Genomic DNA, 24,037 nt, shown 5'->3' with positions numbered 1-24,037 from the left:
GCATTTCATTTTCCACATGAAGATTAAATAACTTATGGTTGGCAAGTTTCAAAAAAATTTATCAAAGTTGCAAACAAACAAACAAAAAAAACTACTCTGACCCATACCATTGCTGTGAGGCCAAGAATGTACAGTGGCACTTCTTACTAGGGCTTCATCCACTTTTCCACCAGTGGGGTTATCCACATACTGCCTGCCTTGCTCAAGGGCATTGAAGCATTCTATCCAGGAATCGTTACTATCTGCCTGCAGTCTGTCATAACTCCAGTTCATACAGGGCAGCGTCTGACGGTTATTGGAGGACATATAATCCAAGCAGCTCAGAGATGTGAAAGGCTGTGTGTGCTGATTCTGGAGGAGGAGAAGGAGGCTCATCGGAGGCTCCTGGGTCCTTCTAGCTCCCTCTCCCATCTGAGAAAGCAAGTTGCTTTGACACATCATTAGTCGTCTTTCTGCAGCCTGGCCAATATCTGAGGTCTTGCCAAAAATATCCAACTCATCCTCAATGAAGAGCCCAGAGTTGTAACCTAATTTGCGGTTCATAATAGCACTAAATCCACAGGTGCAACGGTACTGATCCTCATTAGATGAATCTGGGATGTATAATCCAACATCTGCACCTTTAATATTCATATTACAGGCGCATATGCAACAGCTATCAAAGTTACGATCTTTGAAGATGTTCAACACAGAGTCTGAAAGAATCAAGGTGACATACAGGCTGTGGGCTTCTGGGATTGGCTGAACAGTGGCTGGCTCCACAGAATTAAGCGGTCGTGTAGTAGAAGGGGTAGAGGCAGGTGAACCTTGATCTGTGCTGTCATATTTTACAGATCCTTGACCACTCGCAGTACCCCCACCTCTAGGAGTCCTTGGGGTCCTGGGAGTGCGGGGGGTAGGGACAGAGAAGCGGGGAGTTGCTGGTGATGGCAGAACTCCTGCTCCACTGTTGCTGGCTGGAGCAGCACTATTTAGCATCACTGGTGTATTCATCTGAGGAGTGTTCATCTGAAGATAGTCTTGGTCGGCCAAACTCCCAACACTAGGCACATTGCTACAAGAAATACATGTAAAACAGAATTAAATGCTACCGCATAAACTTGCTTGGTTTGGTTCCTAGAAGAATGATTTTAAAATACAGGGAGATGGTGAAAAATGAAAGGGTTCATTATAAGTTACAGTAAAGAAGAAACATCTTCAAGGCATTCTGCTCATAAACTTTTACGCATGCCTCATGTAAAATTTCAGTTCTCAGTTCTTCATTTTTTTAAAAAAGCAAGTTACATAATAGAGCAAAACAGTTAGTGGAAATTAAGAAAATATTTCATAGAGGCATAGAAATGCTACCTCGTTTTAGAAATAATCAGTTTAAATACCTGTAGGAAACAATGCACATGGCACTTGTTATATACAGTATTGTTTCACAGCGGGAAGGAACTGCCAGTAGTATTTCAGATACTACAAAAGCAAATACTCATTTAGCACTATGTAGTCCACAGGACAAAAGTGACATGTTCCATTCTAAACTCTTAATCCAGTAAAGCTCAGAATCATGTTTTTGGGTCATCTCATCATCACTGGTTCTTATTACTTAAACTTTGTCATTCTCTGCCAAATTCAAGTGACCAGAACAAGTCTGTACATTCCCATGAGATCTGTTTTACTCGAGAATGACTCATTATACCAAGAAACAGATAATGCAGGCCTGTTCAAAAGAATAAGATCTTTATTTAACTTTTCTCTTTCCAAATTGTTAATAAAACATTTTTCTTGAAATGTGTCCATTTCATTTTATTTCCTGTCCCTAATATGTAGGAACACAATCAATCTCCCAATAAAGGAGTGGAAACAAAAGGATTTTTCATGTTTGCCTGTCCTTCCTCTATATTTTGTGTGTTATTTAAAGGAGTATTATTTTAAGGCTCATATATCATTAGCAACTTGAAAAGGAAAATAGTGAAGATCTTATTCCTTAGAATCATTTAGTTATCTTGAACTAATATATGTCAAACTCAAGGTAAGGGAGGAAAAAAATGAACAAAGGTTTGAAGGAGTTCTGAATCTGAAGCATACYGAATGCCTCAGACTAATAAGAAAAGGTGACCTAGAAACCTTGATTGGCAAGCACTACTCTGTCAGAAGCCTGCAGTAATAATCCTCACTCTAATTGGATTATATTGAAAATAAAAGATTTTTTTTCAAGAAATACCTGAAATTAATAACCAGCTCAGGTCTGGTGAATCAATTGCTATTATGGAGAAAAAAGAAAAAAAAAAAAAAAAAGAGAGAGAGAGAGAGAGAGAGAGAGAATTAAATTGCTCCCTAGGCACTATCAAGGGTTTACAATTTCTCCTTTGCAATTCTTTTGAGAACTCTGAATGATCCTTTGGAGCTGGAAAAGGACTGATTTACAGAATTTAGAGTCTGATTTAAAGATACAGACTACTTCCTCCAGGAGTGAATACAGGGCAGCAGGAGACCTTTAAACTGTACTGCACCATTTAAGAAGTTTTACAAATTTAATGCTACAAATTCTTGATAGATATCAAGACCTCCAGCAGTGATTTTTTTTTCCATAAACACATAAACACTGCTAATTTCTGAAAACTGAGTAAGGAATACAGGTTAAGTTTAATAGGAGTGCTTGCATATAGGTCACAGCACTCATACTTCAAACTGAAAAGCCAACAGCATTTTTTTTTTTAATATTTAGAAAGAGGAAGATAGCATACATCTCATCAGCATGTATTTGGTCAGCAACTCAGTATGTGACCCATTCAGGTAAAAATCAATGGAACTCAGAAAAGCTAAGACTAAATTCATAGACAAATAAATTCCTTGAGAACAGAGCTATCACAGGCCTGCTCAAAATTTAAGAGTCCTCAGAAAGSCAACTGATACCAGCTATGAGCGCAGGACTGAACATCATTAACAGATTGATGTTCAAACTGAAAATACAGGTCAAATAAAGAGGGGAACCTAATCGCAGACTGGAGAATACGGCATTTAAATAGAAGGCCAGAGATCTGAGAGGTTAACTGCATGAGTTTTATTCCTTAAAGTTTCTGGTCTATGCTGAATTGCAGCATTTTCCTGCATCAGAAATTGCAATTAATTCAAGTTCTGTTTTTCTCCTGTTCTCTGAGAAGTAGCAAGAGTGTTATGAAACTGTATTGTGATTTCAAAAAACTGTTCTCGATTCAAATGTCCCTACCATCAGAACTTTTTTGAATTGAGGCAATGACAGATTTAAGAAGTTTACAATACATTTGCAGGTTACTTGATGGTGTTGGCGCTTAATAGAATATGTGTTTAGTTAATCAAAATATTTTTTGCATATATTAACCGCTTTAAGTATGGGCATAACATGTTCTACAATTTTCTGCAACACCGTACTTACTTGTAGCCATCTCTGATGAAAGTGGCTGCAGGTGGCAAAGGAAGTTGTTCAATTTTAGGAGGAACTGCCCAAGAAGGCCTGAAAATGCAGGCATCTGGTATCTTCAGAGGTAGGAGGCACTGACTTGGCAGTATCTTCAGGGGAGCAAATATGGAGGAGCCCACAAAAGGTTGAAATGATGGAACTTTGTGCACATATGAAAAATCCTGTAACATCCAAGTGATATTGTTTACAACAACATGGTATGGTTCATCTTTATATTTAAATAATTATTTTTTTAATTAAAAACAATTGCACTGCTCTGAACCATATATAACTACATTTTTCTCATAATTAAGTATACCTATCCATTCTGCAAAACATTCAGGATGAGCTCCTTCACAAAATTCAGCTAGAGGCGTCTTACTACACTGAGGTACTCTACAACTTTCTCTAATGTGAGAAGATTTCACAATTAAATTAGATTCATTTAGGATATGAAATGTCTGAAAATTAAATGGTACACTATGAAATATTCGAATTACCTAACTTAAAGCACCTAATTTAGGCATGTAAAAAGCTGATCTTTGCAAGACTTCTATACTGACTGTGGAAAGGCTGAATCACCTTCTGAAGAAACCTTAGGTGCTTAAGTCAGCCTCTCTGAATAACACTCACTTTGGGAATTGACATAATCCCGGTAGTAATGGTGGACCCTTATCACTAGCACCATTCCGAATACCACATGTAAAGCCACCCAGACTGGAGTTCAAGTGTCTGTCTTACATTTACTTGCAGAGAACAAGGACAAAAACTTCAGACAGCATTTCTAAAGCTATTCAAAAATCTCTTCATCAGAAAATAGCTAATCCTTTTGAGACATATCTACAAAGTAACAATATTTATTAAAACAGTAACAGCAGTCTCAAAATTTCAGTATTTATTATTTCACTAAATCTTGACATTTTTCCCCTTGCACCTTGTTAAAGCATTGACAGATGAGGGATGTGTGGATTACTACCTCAGCTGCTGAATACTCAGCACAAGAAATGTACTTGCATGTTCTCAAAATGATTAGCAATGGGTTTAGGTGCTTGTTTCCCATCAGTGCATATGAGCAGGTGTGACACACTTAAAAGCAAGTAAACTGTGCTGCTGGAAATGTTATCAGGCACAATCAAAAATATATTTTAATACTCATACAAATGGGTGTTAGGGAGATTAAAATATCTTCACTGTCAATGATGCACTAAAATCTGTTCCCACTCAGAAACTCTCAAGCTCATCAAGTCACAATGCATATTTTCTTTCCAATCTTAAATTATTCTAGTTTTAGTAAATAGCTTACTATGCAAATGGAAGGAAAAAACAAATAAGGTCTGTGACAAGGGGAAGAAGTGTTCTTCCATATTTACACACAACATACCTCATTAAAAACGTATTTCAAACTTCTGTAATGGCAGCAAAATTGCAAGAATATACAAACTATACAAAGAGAATGGATAATTGTACATCAGAGCCTCTAGGAAGATGCCTTTTCTCATCATGCCTTCAATTTATCAGGTTAGAAGGAAGAAGAGATCTTGCAATAACAGAACAAACATTATACATCTACTTTACCAGGTGGTTAACTGTCTTCAGAAGAGATACACTGGTAACTCTAACTCTGCCAAGACTTCTCCAAAGTGTTTCTCCCTTTCAAATTGAATTATTTGTAAAAGCTCACTAACAACTCAGCTGCTTCCCAGGAGTCAGGTCACTTTACAGCCTCGTGAGCTGGTAACTCCTGGTTCTGACCAGACACATTTTCTCATTATATGGAGACACAACCCTTGAACGCAACAATCTGTCCTGTTTCCTCCCAGGGATATACCTGAATGTTCCTAGCAGGAACATCAGAGTATTGGTTGCCTATGCTTTACTTTGGGTCGGCCCAAGTTATAATCTTTACTGCCATACARTAAAATTTACTAATTCAGAGCTAAGTATTTTATAGCAAGATTATATTACATATCAGTATTCCCATATTGATATATAGCCACTTCTTGTCCATGCAGCTGCAGGTGCTGTATGTTTGTATGTATGGCTCACTCAGCTGTACAGATGCTTAGAAACAAGCCCTCAGCTAATTCCAACCTTCATAGGAGAATAATATGAACAGGAGGGYAGGGGTGTTGGGAAAATAAATGGCTACGAATATAGGAAAAGCAGGCTGTGCAGGATTATGGACTAAGTGGGCCTGAAGAGGAAGAATTAGGCTATAAAATGAGGTGTTGGGGACTACCAGGAGCACAGAGTTCTCATGTATATCTCCCTTTTTTATCTGCATACACCTAGCATGCACTGCTGCAGAACCACAAGGAAATCTCCATTTTTAAATTAAATAATCCTCAGGCTATACTCACGGAAACACGATAAAGATAGCGTCTGACAAAAGTGACAGAAATTGGCCAAAAMGTAAGTAATGCAGAATACACACAATCAGTCAGAATGATTTAACCTACCTGTTAACGTGTGCTAACGATGGAACAATGAAATACATATTAATGTAGACTAAGTGCTTATGTTAAGTCCTTTTATGTGATGCTATGAAAAAATGGATACGTCTTGATATGTAAGCAGGGGAGGTGAGTACTAGTACCCCGTAGCAGAGACCCCATTTTAAAATATTTCTTTACTCAGATACACTATAGGGCTCAATATAGGAGTAACTATGTGACATTACCTGACCTGTGTTATACAGAAAGTCAGATAAGAATGGTCCCATCTGGCCTTACAACTTGTGAAGTAACATCAGCTGAAGAAGAAACAGAGCAAGTTTTCAACCCCTGGGCTTTCTCAGTGATTTTCAACCCTAACCAAAAAAGGCAACATTTCAGAGAGAAAAAGGCAGCCTTTCTACATGCATGATTTTATCCTAGCTATATCCCCAGAGACTGGCAACAAGGAGTGGCTATACATAAAAGGTGCAACAGAAAAATTATCTGAAGAAAGCATTTAAGTACTACTTAGTCACAAGCATGATGTTTCTCAAATACATACATTATTTCTGCCAAGCATAGGACTTACTTCACGTACAACGTTGTTTGGTTCCTGAGAACACCCCAGAAACATTACAAACAAAACTATAGGTATCACATGAGAGAAAAAAAAATACATAGTTAAAACTAAGGAAACAATTAAAAAGTTGTTTTACTAAAGAAGAATTTTTGTTTTTCCAGCTAAAGATTGATTCATACTTTATAGGGGTCTAATTCACATATATTAAATATGCTAGGCACCCTACAATACATGTTATATATTTATTAAAAAACATACAAAACATATGTAGGTAAGGTTATAAAACTAACATCTTTGGCATTTTACCTTAATTTCTTCAGGTTTAGGGCTACCTAATCCATCTTCCACCTCCATTTTAAATTCAGCAAGCTGTGTTGGAACCATGTTGACCATAGGACTTTCCATCATTCCCAAGGCAGTCACAGTCTCTGAACTTATTCCATCTTTGTAATTCATTACAGGAGAGAAGGCAGGATGTTGTTCTAAAGAAGGAGGTGTTGGGAACATCCTTTGGAGATCTGCCACAGCTAAACATGATGAAATAAGCCACTGTTAATCATTAAAAAACAAATTCTCAAGTAAACTCAATAAAATAAGGGAGGCCAGCTTGGTACTAGCCCCTATTTCAACTGTTAAAACCTAGAAAAGATTCTACAGACTTGCTACAGTTCTGACACCAGTATAAATTTAGATTAAGAGTTAACTCACGGGGATAAATTCCAAAAATTCCTAGGGACGCTTTGCAAACTTATTATTCAGTAGCAACAACTGACTGGTACATGCACAAATGTAAACATACAGTTTTAACAAATATTTTCACAATAAAAGAGATTGATCAACCTTAACAGAAAGTTTACCCCAGCAACTGTTACTAAGGAGATTCAGAATAGTTACTTTCCTTTTCTGGAATGACACTGAATTCTAAAATGGAGGCTTTGTGAATTTTTGTGCAGTTAGCTGTGTTTTTGCACTGACCTACAGTTACTGCAGTGTCACTTGGTCCACAGTGACATAATCCCTGAAAAAAAGACAGGCTACTGTTCCTAAAACAAACATGGGCACTTTTGCTTAGAAACTAGACTGACAGGCATCAGAAAATGACAAGTAAGTCTCAAAGGAAACTTCAAAATAAGAATTTTGCACCACTAGACACTAAGCTAGGAAAATCCCTGTATTACCTCTCAGTAAAATTAATACAATGCAATCATTCATCATGTATTTTCTTTTCTTCTTTAAGGAAAAAAAAGAACACAGAAAAGCTTAATCAAGTAAAATGTAGTATATGCAATCAAACAGAAGTCAGAATAAAATCTTGCATTTTCTTCCCAATTACATTCTTTCTCTTTATTTTGCTTAAAATTCAGAACATATATTATCTTTTCCTTACTTGAATTAGGACAAATATTCTCCTGACGTAATGATCACTCTGGTGAATTCATTGTTAAAATACACAAATTAGAGAGGGATAAATTCCCATAGGTATCTCTTCTCAAGTAGTATTTCTGACAGACTAAATGCCCATTTTTACTTCCATTCCTTTACATACATCCAGCCCTAGTTGATAAGACATACGGACACATTCCTGTTCAGTAACTTTTGCAGTCTGAAAATTAYGGATAATTGGTAAGTTAATAGAGATGGATTTCTGGCAGGAAAACACCGAGCCACAGAAATCAAAACTGATTGCTGAAACATGTTGCTAGTCTCTAAAACCAGTTGTGAAGGACAGAAATAAGTGATGGAATTAAAATTATATATCGTGTATGAATACGTTCACACAAATAGTTAACAGTACATTTTCAAAGGATGCTGCAGCCTCAATTTCTATACTTGCTCTGCCTTAACTRTGCAACAATCTGAATTTGGTTCTCTGATCTACAGAGATGAGACAGTTGGTCTCTTATTTAATTCTTTATATGAAGCGGAGCAACTTTAACAGGCGAGATCCTCCCAGAGCAGGGCTCTGGTGCGAACAACACTCAACACTGAAACCAAGTCTTCTGCATCCTGGAGTAATACAGTAAATAACAGGCTATTAAATATTCCCATTCAGCTCCTTTTCCTTTCTTAGTCTTGCTTTGAGTGAAAACTTTAACAGAACTTAGTCTTATCCTGATACAGGATAAACAAATGTTGAAAACTCAAGTTCAGCAGAACGGAAAAAACTATTTTCCACCAGATGCTATTATAAAGTACAATCTACTCCTGAATGCCATTTGGATCAGCTATTGCCTCTTTTCAGAGAGATGTGTGCTTTAGAAAGTAGAAGGAGGAAAGGGACAGGAAGGGAAAAGGAAGGAAGGTTAGAATGAAGTTTAGTCAATAGGACTTTGCTGTGATGTATGAGGCATTTCAGTTCCCTGTAGATACTGTTATGCCTCAATAGCTGGTGTCAAAGGGAGACAGCTACAAAACAAAAGAAGTGGGTGTATCTGTTTAAACTATTTCATACAGCTTTATCGTACATCATTTTCTCACATTCAACCCCCAGTTAGCAAAATTCTGCAGTGCAGCTTCATTAAAAAAAAAAACAAACCCAACCACCAACCTTACAGCAGCACCTGGCTAAGTATCATTATTCATTTGCATGTGTCACGTCTGAAAAAGCCTTGCACATGTTAAAAATGGATCGACTACACCTGTCAAAATCAAATCTCTGTATACTTTAAACTTCCACATTTGAGTGAATCAGCACAGCTTTTATGGGTCCATAAACTCCTGACTCATCTTGACACCATGTTTTTTTCCCTCAATTTGTTCTCATTATCAGTTGCAGTTAATGAGAAGGCATTAAACAATGATTTGCAGAGAAATTTGATTTCAGTTTATAGTAGTCACAGGACCAAACATCCTTCCTTCTCACCAGGTAATCTGTAATTATAATGTGGCTGGCTAGTATCACACCAAAAATTCTCACCTCCTTTCTCATACGCACGCAAACACACACACATGCATATATATGCACAAGCCTAAAGAGAAATACCATCTACGTAAACAATGCAAGAAGAACTAGGTCTTTCAGACCATAAAGTTATAATTCTTAAAAGTTGTTGGCACAGCCCGTGCAAAAGAAATTATTATTTTAATTTKCATTATATATATTCAGTATACTAAGTTTTGTTTTTAAAATTTATTCCACTCCTATAACCTTCCAGGTACTACATGTATAATTGCCTGCACAAGCATTATTTCTACCATAAACTTCTCATCCATAAGGGGATTAAAATCTGTCCTTAATTAGAAGCTAATACTTCTATTCATATCTTCCCATACCTAGATTAAACCCTGAAGGTAGTTTTAGTCTGAAATTGTCCTATGTTAAATGCAACTTCTTTCCTAGATAGGTTGCATCATAAAGGCCAAGCAGTAAGTCGTAGTTTTAAAATCTGAACAGCTGTATAATGAAGAATGATTTATATTTAAATGGATATGGTCACGGTATAAGTGACCACCTGAGATTAAACATTAAATTGAAAATATTGGATAGCTTCTAAAGGATCATTTGTAGCAACTCCCTTCCATGCTTCCAATCAAGGCAATGATGTCAGAAGAACAGCATCACAGATCTCAGTAGGCACACTAAAAATATGTCTATATTACCATCCATTGTTTCCCTTAAAACCCACTTATCCTTTAGCAAGAAAATAAGCACACTAGCTCTTGTTCCTGAAAAAGCGACATTACAAGCTTCTTACAAAACAAGCAGTACAATTTTCGCTGTGACGGAAGTGGTGATCAGTTGTTGCTACTTACTTGGTGGATAAGGTACTGCTGTTCTACCATCCTTCCCTACGGGGCGTTCCTCAGACCCTGCTGTAGGCATTTTTGATGACCGAAGAGCTGGTGATACAGCCTAAAAGCATAATCACGTACCATATTAAAAAAAAATACAAAAGAATAGAATCGTAATGTTATTAAAAATCTGAAAACTCTCTGCACAAGGTTTTACAAAAAAGAAAGAAGACTGTACTTTTCCAGTATTTTAACACATTCTGCCCATCCCCTAACGAAGAGTCTGGAATTCTTTTGTCTTTTTCAACGCTAAAGCCAAAACAGAAAGTTTCTAAAATATTTGTGTATTCATATATGTGCAAACACATGCATGTATACATACCCAGATCATATTGAAAATGTCATCATTAACACTTAGCTCAAAGTTAACATGACTACACTACTTGCTTCCATGTTCCAATACTATAAAGTAACACTGAGAAAACATCACCAAGAGTAAAATTGTCTGGTTAGTACACAGGACACAGAATGTCACAAACAGACAACCACAGGGTATAGCTCAACACATCACACGTTTTTAGACAGGATTTAGACAGGACAGACAATGACTGCACACAAAAAGGTATTTTTTTTTTATTTTGACAGAATAGTCCTCTGGTAGACTTGCTATCAGCTGCAATATGTTAAGTGCAGTTTGTGTGAAACCACAGAACAACACAAATAAAATGACCTACGGATTTGTTACCGATAGCCTTACTTAACGAATCGTGGATGAGAGCAACTAAAATAAAGTTCTGCCAAGAACCAGACATTAGACGTTCAAATCATGTTATCTGCAGCAGTCAGTTTAGGATCAGCTTCTATGTCATTATGGCTAGATTAGATGAAGCTTAAAAACAGTAATCATTCTAATCTTTGACTGTCCACGGGCTTTGATGTAAATCAAAGTAGTAGCAGTAATTGATGTAAACCTGTTTTTCCTTTTTTATTTCATAATATTCAGCGAACTATTTCTCCTTGTAGAGAAATAAAGTGGTTATAGGAACAGAAAGAAACAGAGTTACTTCAGAGTATTACTTCAGGGAATTACTAAAATAGAGTAAAGCTGAATTTATTTTTCTTTGGGCAGCTTCTCAAACAAGGTAGAGGAATAAATTCTCAGTTAATGAAACTGAGATCTCCATAGCTCACAGAAACAAACACAAAACACTGACAAAAGCTAAAGACTACAAACTGGATCTAATGTACATATAAGGCAACCACATGGCTTTTCCTAAGGAAGCACTCTTACAGTCTGCCACTGCAATGACTACGACAGAAAGTTGCATTTTCCTTAGAGCATGCAGGTTCCCTTCACAACCGAAAAAAGAACTGTTGGACAACACAAATTTTGATGTTATCTAAGTGTTCTCCTAATCTTCCTGAATTTTATACAGCGATGATTTCTCTCTTTCATGGACCTCCTTGAAGAGTGTCTTAATGGTATCTTGCTCTCATTTCTTCCTAATTACACAYGCAAGCCTGCCTAGCTACCAACACGCTCTTCTGTCTATTAGGGAGGACTGCCCACCACTAGGATTCCAACATCATCATCTTTACCAGACTTTAAATCTACAGAACATTCAGTCCTACAAAGACTTACACCAAGCTCATCTTCATCTGAATTATCAAAGATATTATCTAAATCATGAAGTGATGGAGCCAGATCTGTCACCTGTGTGAGGCTACCAGAGCCTACTCGGCCTGCAGCATTGTCTTGCCGGGTATCTATCAAAAAAAAAAAGAAAAGAAAAAAAAGAAAAACTGATGAGAAATGGGAGCAAATATAGGAAACAAAATTGTGTCTTCATTTTTACTCATCACTCTAAATAGGGAAGAAGCAGGAATCAGTGAGGCCCCTTCTCTAAAACATATCCTAGAAATAACCTTGCCATAGTGGAAGCTCATGCTGAAGCCAGAATACTCTTTTCTGGCAGCTACTGCTCAATATTCTGCTTGTCCTTTTTAAAATAACATAAATATTTTTTTAGAATATTTTTGTCCAGCTCAGACAGCTGTCTGTAACTCTCATGTCACAGTAAAATGTTTAGCATGTGATTTTTGAGTATTTTAATGTTGCAGCAGAGTGAATAAAAGAGCTTTTACCCACCTGTCTTAGGAGCAGAACTGAAAATAGACATGGCATCTTTCCCATCAGGCACTGGCGTAGAATGACCTGTTGTGGGGATTTCCTTGGTACCAATTCCGTCTTCTGACTGTAAAAAGAATGCAAGAATTTTTCATAGATGTTAATTTAATCTGTGTAAGAATACCCTGTCATATTAATAGTTTTCCTATGCCAAGCCATATGCAGGGCTCTTGATTCAACTTTTGAGAACCCCAAAACATTTAAAAAAGAAAAAATGTTAGTTACTTGCTATTTATTTATTTGTCAGGAAAAACATGAAGTAATGTAGCATATCAATTATGAAGGATTCTATACACGTCAATTAAGCCTGATAACCAGTACAAATAGTTAACACGTTCATTCTCTCCAGAAAACACACCTCCTGGAATTTTAAAGTGCGGTAGCTATCTATGGAAACAAATGAGGAAGAAAAGCCAGATAATGAAGCAGCATTATAATGGATAAGATAAATAGAGAGGGAAAAACATCATACAGCTGGAGCAGCTGATGGCCCAGGAACGATGATCAACTCATTCTCTCCATCATGTGGAAGAAGAGCTCTAAGGAAATGTTCAAACTAATATAGTGTCCTTGTCACAAATTCACTCAGTAGAAGGCTAAACAAGTTTTGCCCAAGGGAAGAAAGATGAATTTGGGCTGGAGATATCTGAGCTTTGCAGGGAGGTGATGTGTCATGCTGGAGGAAAAAACAAACAAACAAAAAACCCCCAAAGTTCTTTCTTCTCTGCAAGTGAATATAAGACTTGAAATATTTTATTTCTTAGGTTATCTCTAGAATCTGCTGCTGGTCAGAATGAAGATGTATAAACCAGCAACTATTGATTCAAAGATACCATATTGAAACAAGTTTATTTTCCTTTTTCTTGTGCAGTAAAGAAAGTAAAGATCCCTTTGAGTTTGATCTGTGGAGTAGGTCTGTGTATTCCTGAAAGCTGTACAAATACTCTTCTACAGTAATATAACCGTAACAAGAATGTTAAAGACCTTGGATGTACAGGTTACCTTGTTCTTTTTCAAAAGATCCTTCTCAGCCCCAAGTTTGCATTTTTTATTGCCAGTGAAGCTGTACTTTATATCACCATCTTCAAAAGTGTAAGGATCACTAGCATCTCCTAAGCCTTCCCCAGGCTGATGCATTAGAGGCAAGCCATCAAGATAGTTCAGCATCTGCACTGGTTTGTTGTCTTCCAAAATTTTAAATCGTTTATTAGGTTGTGCTAAAAGCCTGAAAGTAAAAACAAACAAACAGATAATGCCATCATGAAGTAAAACAAATATGTCTTTTGCAACTAACAAAAATAAAAGCTCTGAAGATCTGTAGCTGTCACACATAAGCAGAGCCCATATTCCACTCCATCCTCTTTGATAGAGCAGAAATGTGTTTTTCCTCAAATGAAGCATACGTTCCCGTTCATCTAGTATTAAATACCTCACCATCTTGAGAACTTCTATTTTGGCATATTGAAAAAACAATGAATTTTATCACTATAATATATATCACAGTATTTTGAAGCGCACATAATCTTTTCAGCCATCAAACTCCAAAATAATTACCAAAATAAATTTTGTCATAACTCAAAAATTCTCTGCCTCCTTCCTCTTTTAAACAAAGACAGCTAAAAATTCCTGAACATTAAAACAGTACAGGTAGTTCATATACTTCACTGAGAAAGACAATATGTGTTAATTGTATTTTATTTCCTATGGTAACATTTCTAAGAGATAAGAAATTGCTCTTTTGGATGTATAGACAAGAAAGTCTGTTATAGTATTCAAGTTTCAAACCTACACAGACTGAAGTTAATAGAAAGGCTTTTATCAATTTCAAAGACCATGTGCTGGATTCACAATACTGACACCATTACAAAAATGTGGTATTCTGTAATACAGTATTAGTTATTACCTATGAAAAGTGTGGCACAGTGCAACTTTAAAACCACACAATTGAATAAATCACACTGAAGTGCCTGTACAGTGCCATAAACAGTTTTGTCTGTCCTCTGTCTTGTTAAAACCAAACACTGATGCAACTTTAAGGTTGCAAAACTGAACACAAGATTTTTTTTTTTAATGCTGAAAAGAGATAAGCTTAATAAAAACCTCACACTTGCTCAAATTACTTTCATAGAGATTACAAAAAAGATTTATCAGCTCTGATAATGTCCAACAAAAAGCCAAATATGAAAAAGATGAAGGATACTACAATTTAAAATTTCTTTTTAACATTAATGCCAGCATAGATAAAGCCTTTTACTTGTTGCAGAATTTTTATTTGAGAGCAAAACAATTATATGCAGAAATCACTACTAAAAATCTCTTTCCATTACCATTATCATTCTCACACAAAACTGTCACAGCTAAATTCTATCATCTATACCCGTATCATCCTTAAGGTTTTCATGTGGCAGGGAACTGCATGGTTGCAACTGAAAATGGAGTATGGTCAGGGCTATAATTTAATAAAACCATGGTTCAGAGCAATTTTCATTCCTACCTTTTCAGTGCCGTGCTGTCCGAGTTTACTTCCATCTTGGCATCGTATCTCTCGCAAGGAAGATCTGGTGGCCTGAACTCTGGATCATCACTTGGTGGGACACTATAGGTCTTCCACATATCTAATGAGTCGTTGTTGTGAATTATCCCACAGTATAATGCTGTCTCACTGACCTCTGCCATCAGAGGTAACCTCTGTCCAACAAGAACTGTCCTATCATCTAAGCTGGGCAACGGTTGAAGCTCCAGCCCGCTGCCATACAGTGCTGGGTTCACAGGTGCTGATGGTGGGTCCAGATTCTCTGCTTCTTGACCTCTTGGCTGGGGGCTAAGTGTGGGAGGCAGAGGGGAAGTAGGGGAATGGGGTGAATCCATAGGATTCATATTAATTTGCTTGCTTGGATTTCTAGCAGGTATAGATAGCGGCTTCTCATATTTTCTGGAGTTAGGGACTTCTAAAGAGGGTTCCATTCCTGCTAATCCCAGTTTCTGCCCTGATGTGTCCTGCTCCATGCATAGCTCTTCAGTCACAGAGGGCCGATGGTGAAATGGCATCAAAGGCCTTTTTTGCAGTTTATCTCCTTTTTCCTGTCTTTCTGTTGTTTTGTGCTTTGAAGAGGCAGGAGGTGGCAATGATGATGATGATGATGTTCCCACATTGAATCCTGGCTGAGTTATCGTTGGGGGACGGCTGGACCCAGCAGCACAACGCTGTTTGAAAACCTTGTGCCTAAAAGCAGAGACAGAAAAAAAGCAACTTTATAAGGCTATCTGATCTAATGAAGAAAAATAAATAAATAAATAAAGAGTTGCTTCAGGATATCTTTTATCTATTCCTGATGTTTTCACACATTCTACACTGGTCACGCGATCTGGACAAGGCCATTCAACTCAGCTTGGCTGCAGTTTCTCCAATCTATAAAATGGAGAATGACAGATTTTAGATAATAGTATTCTATGGAAGGAAGATTTAATGTTTACAAAAAGCTTAGAAATGCTCAGATGGAAGATAATATAAAGGAAAAAAATCAGGCTACTGTTGTTTTCATTACCCTAAAGAAAGATAGCCTTTCAAACAAAACAACTACYGTGGAACTATGCTGCTACTTTTGCATGGTCTAGAACATCTGTTACAAAAGATACGGATCTGAATTGTTTTAGTTATGCTCACAGATGCAATAGGCAGCAGGCTGCTTTCACGGCAGTTTCCTCCAGACGAGGTAACCAAAATAAGTATTACTTTAGTCAAAAAGGAAGCAGCTACCAACTGATGAATACAGCATTAAGAAATATTTTAAAATATCTCAAAACTCAAAATGCAACAACATACAATCTTTATTAGCTTCAGATTTTAAGATATCTTTTTCAGTTTATACCCAGTATCTTTAAAATGGGAAGCACAGGGCTGAATTTCAGGTAGTGCTAAACATCATTTTTACTATATTGCAGATGGTCCCTGAGGATGTTACGGTAGACACTTTTAACTCAGCCAATGTCATTCCATACGCATTTTCGGTTGGTTATTTGACCATGTTACAAGTGGTTCCAGTCTGATTTTTATTTGATGTTTTTTGTGGAAGAAAAGCATGAACAAATTGAAAAATGTATTGTCTATAATATTCGTATCTGTTTAAAGTTTTAGCATTTCAAAACAAGTAACACATCACAATGAAATATAAATCACTCCATACTTACTTCTTTTTATAAATCACAATAACTAGTATAGAACATTTATTACGTTTCCTATCACAAACACAAGACAAACTACACTATCTCAAGTTTAAGTGACCTACTAGGTTGTAGAAAACTAATTCTGTTTTTATGACTTAGTTATTAAAAAAYCTCAAATTTTGCAGTGCATAGTGGCTACCAAATGTAACACCTATAACTTCTTGTTCTTACTACATCTTTTTCCTGTCACCATCTATGTTGTATAGCATTTTCTTGGTTTGATTTGCAGGCTTTGCTGTTAAAAGGACATGTTGCAATTTCTCTGCCACAGCAGATGGTCTATAGCTGCAATCTCCCATAATGCAGAGCTGATGCCCTAATAACTGAAGATTTGCCTTAAGCATGTTCTTACACATTCCACTGATTTAATTCTCCATCATTCACTTTATTCTAATGGATCCCAGAAAATTACTTTAGACAGTCTGTTGTTCAACATATAAAGTTGGGTATATAGAAGATTCAAATTGATGCTGAGTACAATCCTTTAAGAATCCACATTTAAGATCATATCTTGACATTTATACTGGCATCTATACAAAACATACATTGAGTATGGTATAACTAAACAATTAGATTAGTATTACAGTAGGTGTCCAGCTTCAGTAGCTATGCAGAAAACTGCATAATACACATTAATTGCTCTTTGAAGTCAGGCATCTCCTTCATTTTAAGCATAAATGCTTTAATTTCCCTGCTGCTGCATTGGATTTCACCAACTCTAGCATGATTTAGTCACCAGTGACAGAGTGTTAAGAAACACTCTGAACCACAAATGCAACTGAATATGTTCATAGATTCAAGTTGCCATTGTCCACTCTTGGTTTGCCATGCTTCCCAGGAGAGGCTGGACTTCAGTTTTCTATAGAAAATGCTTGGCATCACGACAAAACATATATTTGTTCCACATTCTTGAGTATACATACAACCAACAAGCAATCAGGGCAAAGAGCAGGCTGCAGGACAGGAACACTCTTGCTTTTGATAAAGCATACAGTCTGTCCAGGTTGAACACCCTGCCCTCTGTATGACATTATTTCTCTCTTCTTCTAAATGCACAGAGAACAATCTGTTTCATAAAAGAAGTTGAACACAAAAGGAACAAGGGCACAACCTTGCTTCATTCCATTCTGGACAATGGAAATTTCTAATCAACAACCTTTGAGTAATCATGAGAACACTATAATACAGTATTCATGAATTTCTCTGAAGAGCCAAATTTATTCAGAAATCTCTGCAGAGACCATTCTGGCACATAATACACTTAAGTATTTGGCTAGACAGTGCTTTAATTTTATTATTAACAGCATTATTCTGGAATTTGCCTAATTGTTGAAACAAAGAAAAAGCCCCCAGAAAAGCCTCAACCAGACCAAAAGCAGAGAATCTGTTCCGCTGTGTCACTGACCATTGTGTTGACTATTATTCTGGCAAAGATCCTTCTTGCAGTTGTGGAAAAAACCAAGATACTAAAGTAGTAAGCATGACAGATGCAAGGATACTTGCATCYGTGAATACTTAAGAAGTAAATTCTCTGTGTCATAAGAAAACATCTTTGCCAATCTTCTAATTAGATGGTGACCTTTAGGATTAACTATTTCCACAGAACACCACTGTAAACTGCTGTTCTGGCCCTGCAACATCTCCATGATAGTTGTAAGAGTGTCTAGTAGGATCAGTGGTGATGCCTGCTGTTCCTGAGTGAGTTGTACTGTAATTTTATTTAAGCATTTATCAAAGATGACAGATGATTTAATAAACTCTTAAAACGTTCATGCATGTGACCTGTGACTTTATTTTGATCAATTGTCAGCGGCTGACCATTCTGCAAATTCTATTGTCCTGGGGTTTTCTGGTGTCTGATGAGGCAGGGCCAACTGAACAAAGGAGTAAATGATTCTTATGGATATTTTAATTCTTTCTCCAAAAAAGAGAGATCAGCACTATCCCTAAAATCAGTAGCTCTGAAATGTGACAAACTACCATTAACTCTGATCCAGTTACACATAACATGCTGTGAGTTCTGCCCCTCTATCAGGATTACTTCAAGATTTGGAGTAGGCAAAGGTAAAGGTGAGAGACAAAGCTCACACCTCTGAAAAACATAAACGATGAGTTGAATACAACGAGAAATGGTTGCATCATCCTAGCCACCATTCCATACTTTTTGATCATTTTTCCACTCAAGTTCACTGCCACAAGCAGCCAATGATAAGAGATTCGTATTAATCACCTGAATATGATTAATGGTGAAGATTTTGACACTAGAGTTTCTTCTTCTCTCAGCTAAAACATACCTCACTTTTAAAAGTGTACCTCTGAATTAACCAGAACTGTTCCAAAATGACAAATATTTACTCTCTTCAAAGCTCACCTGGAACAAGAACAACTGACTCTTTGGACTGGATCTATAAAATCCCAAGAAACAGTGTTGTTAGGAACTTCCTCCTCCAGATTTACAGTTGTAACTTGACTCTTCCTAAGGACAAAAACATTCAAATATTTTACTAGTTATCACCTTTTATAAAATAAAATTTTACAAATACATTTGTGTAAATACACACGTGTTCCCCTCAAATAAAATACTACTACCTACTTCACTCCTGAAAAAGAATTCTGTATTTAACAGTAGGTCTCTCTACTAAGTCTTAAAACTTATACTTTGATTTATATGGAGGGTATCAGCTGTACATTAGATATCTTTTTCTGAGCATAAAAAGCAATGAGCAAGCAATTTTAATTGAACCTGGAAAGGTTTCTGACATGTCCAATCAGGGAACTGCACAGAAATAATCGAAAAAATAGACTTCAGGCCACATATGCTAATCATGCTACAAATATACTTTAAATCTCCAGCAGTAAAGAACTACAATTCTAACAGCAATACTTAACCATATCCTTGACAATTAGAATTTTAGTTTGATGCATATGTAATACCTTTCCCAATATTACACTTTGAGTTCTAAATATCAAATATATACTATTTGCTCTTCAGTCATCCACTATTCAGTCTATTAACTACAACCRGAACTAAAAACTCTGCAACTGATAAATCGGAAAACACCTAGCTGAAGGCACAAATTATAAATACATAACTGCAAAAATAGTCACAATTAAGACACACAACTACAAATACAATGTTATTAGTATCAGGAGTTTTCAGCTGAATATAATAACAAATTTTATTTGATAGTACTGCTCTGCATCGTTACTGTTGATCAGTGGCAAAAGAATTCCATAAGGAGGAACRTTATCTAAGGCAACAAAATTCTGGTTTAACATATTTATTATTAATAAACAAAACCATCAAAACTACTCTCTTACTTGGACTGTGACCTGTTGAGAATGCATTCCTTCCAGACACGATGGACCATATGATTGTGAAATTTTGGAGGAATCTTGCCTGATTTCTTTGGACTGTGTACACTGACCGTCCCCTCCTGCACAGCTGAATGGCTGATAGTGCTCTGAGAGCCTCCGCTTTCTCCTGCAATATAATGTTATCACTGCTGTTAATATTCAAATTTAATAGTTCTTCTTGTTGACTTCACAGTTGTTCATGTTCACTAGAAACTGTTTAAATATGAGAGACTGAAACTACATTTAAAAGGAATATTTGCCTTGGGAGTAACAAAGATGGGRCTAGAAAGTTGAAAGTTATCAACTGGTACATTTGGAATCCAGTTGTAAGAGCAGTGTACCTCTTGTGAGATAATATACTCTGCCTCTCAAGTGGAGGTAGTTTAGAAAGTTCTCTACAGCCTTGAATTGTACCACTGAGAAATATTTTGCAACTGGAGCTTTTTTACAGTTTTCTTGGATGTTATGAAGAAATATGAGATAATTTATATATAACTATTTCAAAGAGAATCAGTTCTTTATACTTAGAAGGTACCTCACTAAGAGATGAGTGGATTAGTATAACACTTTATATCAAAAAGACCAATTTTAACTCTTGCTTCCTTTCTATGCTTGAACTGAAATTTCAGAATCTAAACTTAGTTTGGTGGAATCTTACAGTTTACTGTATATTATCACAGATGYTGTTAAACAGTTGGTCATTAATATATACACTATTAACTTAGTACTTGAAGTTATCAGTAATACTGCATGCTTATCAAAAAGATAACAAACGAAGATATTATTCCAACACATTAGTAGTCTTAAAATTCTGATTCGCATTATACACTTCATTTCTTTCTGCCCATAATGCAGAAACCTTACCAGCTATTGTATAAGCAGATGTTTCTTTTTCTTCTGTGAAGTATGCTTTTGTTTAGGCTAACTTAATTCTAATACAGGCATCTTTAAAAACATGAGTTAGAACAGTAGAGGGAGCTTTAGGTTCATTTGGCCTGGTGACTTGAATCATCTTGTACTCTATGCTCTGGATGGAAAAGTAAGTAAGGATATGCCACATTTTAACAGTCAAGTTAGTGTGCAGAATACTTTGTCCTTCTGCTTGACACTATTTAAGAAGCCTTAAGAATGAAGCAGTGAAAGGATTCATCGCCGTTCATCACTGCATCTAACATAATAATTCTCCTGGTTTCTGTTAGGTGACTTTCAAAATGCAATTTTTAATATTGTGCACAGGCCTTCTAACCCTATACCTGTTGTGAGCCTTCATTTGCCAGTTCTCTCTAGTTAGAGCTTTCCTACTTTTCTTTTCTTTGAGTCCTGTTAGCAAAGAGGCAGTCAAAAATATAATTTCCTAGATCTACTGAAGCCTGTGGCTCTAGCAACATATTTCATTGGTTTTTGAATACTCTACACCTCTGTTTGTGAATTTGTCAGATTTGTAATAAAATGCGTTCTGATTAAGTTCAACTGGATTAGAACTTCAGAATTAGCAAATTCATCCTGCTTTCTAAGGGAAGAGAGGAAGGAATATGTATATATGTGTGTATAAACAATTCAAACATAATGCATACACACATATATATTTCATAAGCTACTAGCAAGACAGTTATAACCGCCAGTAAAAAAAAGAAGCAAGAAAGCAATGGAGAGGGAAGGACAGCATATACAAGGCAGAGGACAACCAAGGGTTTACCAGAACTGTCAAGGTATGTTTGAGCATGTGAACTACGTTTTTCAAAATTCTGCAGCACTTAGTACTATACAGTTCATCAATACACAGTATGGCATAAAATAGGACCTCAGAGCAGGTAAAAATATTCCGTTCTGATACACTTATACTGATTTTTATCTGTCAAAATCACTGACAAACACTGGAACAAGCACACACAAATAAATATGTGATACAGTGGTATAAATAGCTAGAGGACACAAAGAGTCACTTGCTATAGGACATCTCACAATCCACATGGTGCACCCTGTTTCTACACACAAAAAATCCCACTCTCCGGTTTCTGTAGCAATTTATTTTGCTACAAGCTTTAGAAACGGTCATGGAAAACACAGTTGGAAGAGACCTGCAGAGATCAATTAGTCCACTCCCTGCTCCAAAGCTGGATCAATGGCACTCTCATTTCAGAAAGACATTTCACTAACGTATACTTAAGCAAACAAAAAACACAAAACAACAAATCTCTCTACTAACGGAAACTCCGTAACTTCCCACTAGCTAGTTTATTCTAACACTTCATTATCCTTACCAAAGAAAGATTTTCCTAATATTTAACATACGTTTGCTTTGCTCTGTTCTAGGGCTATTATTTCCTGTTTCTTCCACCCTGGTCACAGAGAAAGGGCTGTTCTTTTTCCCTCTTTTGTATCTCTGAAGACTGTTACGCTGTCTCTCCTTCAAATTTCTCTTCTCTAGATTAAACAGCCTCAGTTCTTTCCCTATTGGCCCTGTTTGCAAAAATTCATAATCAGTCTTCCTGCACTTTTCTGGACTCCCTCCAATTTGTCCACACCTGTTTTAAGTAACAGTGCTCAAAACTGGACATGGTACTACAACCGTAACTTTTACCAGTACGGAGGATGACTGAAGGATTGTTCATGTGCCTCAGATTATCCCATTTACCACTTCTGAATTGCATGCCATGTTTTTACAAACAGTTTTTACAACTTGCCACATTTTTTTTTTTTTTTAATAGCATAGAATACAATATAATGAGATCCTTTCATTATTCGTTGGGAAGGTATCCCTCTTATTACAGTGTTATACTGTCCTCTTAAACAATAGCAGAGATTAAAACAGAAATTGTGACTGCCAGATTGAACAATATGAACATTTTAAAAGACCCTAACAGCTTAAAGACATTCTAAAATAGAATCCACTTGTGAGAGTGTACAAGTTTAACAGAAATCTGAAAAATCTAAAAATAATAACAGTATTTCATATTAAAATATTCAAAGATACTTCAACACAAGATTATTATTTAAAGGTTGATGGTCCTGCTTCAGTCAGTTACCAGTAAGCTGCCTTGCTTATTTTAAATGTCATTTGTCTTAGAAAACACTATTCAAAGGGAATTTGTATTTTATGGTCTACATCATTAATGGTCTATTATGTATTAAAAAAAAGAGATACAGAAAGTCTATACTTTTATTCTCTTATTGCAAGGTGAGTATTTTTGATTGTCTTCTTATACAGCACCAATGTGCCTATGTACCTGAAACCATTCATGGACAAGCACTTTTGTAACAATAAAGCAAATGATGCCTTGATTTCTTCGGCTTTGCCTCAAGATTGATCCCTTTGATCTGACAGAAGCATCTAATAAAGGTTAAGCAAGCCCTGCAGCCCCCTTAAACCTCTGTGAGGGCACTGAAAGCATTTCTACCCCCTATCCAGATGCTTACTCTCACAGAAAGTTGTAGGAACCTCATGTCTTTGAGACTCCTACTGCACTGCAAAATTTGGCAGACACTAATCAACAAGTTCAAAATAGTACCCCCTGTGTTTAGTTTGCAACTGCTTTGAATACTTTCACAAATGAAGCTTAAATTCATTATTCCACTCATACATTTTGAACAGGCAGTATAAACAGATACTCTTTGGCAGATGTGTACTGACGATTCTACTGCAACTGAGATTGCAACGTTTCTTAGACGCTTCTGGTAGATGAAGGCTGTCCAGTAGTGAGCGCTCTCTAATGATTTTGTTAACATGACTCAAGTTAGAGAATCTTCTGTGAACTGAGAACTTATTTCCAAAAATGAGTTAATTACAAATGCTAAGATGTGCCAGTACCTGTGAAATCATTACTAATAAAGGTCACAAGGAGGGGCAGAGAAAGTTTGGACTGCTTAACCTTCAGAAGGAAAGTCTAAGGAGTGATCTTACAAATTGTATAAATACCTAACAGGGAGAGTAAAGACAGAGCCAGACTCAGCGGTATTCAGTGCCAGGATAAAAGACAATAGCCAAAAACAAACACAGGAAGTTCCACTTAAACAAGACCGTTTTTTTCACTGCAAAGGTGGTCAGACATTGATACAGGTTGCCCAGAGAGGCTGTGGAGCCTCCGTCCTTGGAGATA

At 36.5% G+C, this 24,037-nt stretch overlaps 1 protein-coding gene across 4 annotated transcripts in view; it reads right to left on the bottom strand.

Annotated features, from left to right (window-relative positions):
* Positions 1-24,037, bottom strand: part of MED13L (mediator complex subunit 13L) — a 201,980-nt gene that overhangs the window by 29,928 nt on the left and 148,015 nt on the right. For all 4 annotated transcript variants that reach the window (XM_085326133.1, XM_085326134.1, XM_085326136.1 and 1 more), the window contains 10 exons: positions 19,905-20,067; positions 18,955-19,059; positions 14,854-15,582; positions 13,362-13,584; positions 12,321-12,426; positions 11,814-11,938; positions 10,193-10,292; positions 6,746-6,966; positions 3,401-3,606; positions 108-1,054 (listed from right to left, as the gene is read on the bottom strand). In XM_085326133.1, the coding sequence (XP_085182259.1) occupies positions 108-1,054; positions 3,401-3,606; positions 6,746-6,966; positions 10,193-10,292; positions 11,814-11,938; positions 12,321-12,426; positions 13,362-13,584; positions 14,854-15,582; positions 18,955-19,059; positions 19,905-20,067 (2,925 nt within the window). The remainder of the gene's footprint in view (positions 1-107; positions 1,055-3,400; positions 3,607-6,745; positions 6,967-10,192; positions 10,293-11,813; positions 11,939-12,320; positions 12,427-13,361; positions 13,585-14,853; positions 15,583-18,954; positions 19,060-19,904; positions 20,068-24,037) is intronic.

The sequence above is a fragment of the Rhea americana genome, unplaced genomic scaffold, assembly GCF_003343005.1.
Source record: "Rhea americana isolate MKP2758 unplaced genomic scaffold, rheAme1 scaffold_128, whole genome shotgun sequence".
Taxonomy (NCBI): Eukaryota; Metazoa; Chordata; class Aves; order Rheiformes; family Rheidae; genus Rhea; species Rhea americana.
This window is presented reverse-complemented; position numbering and strand designations above follow the sequence as displayed.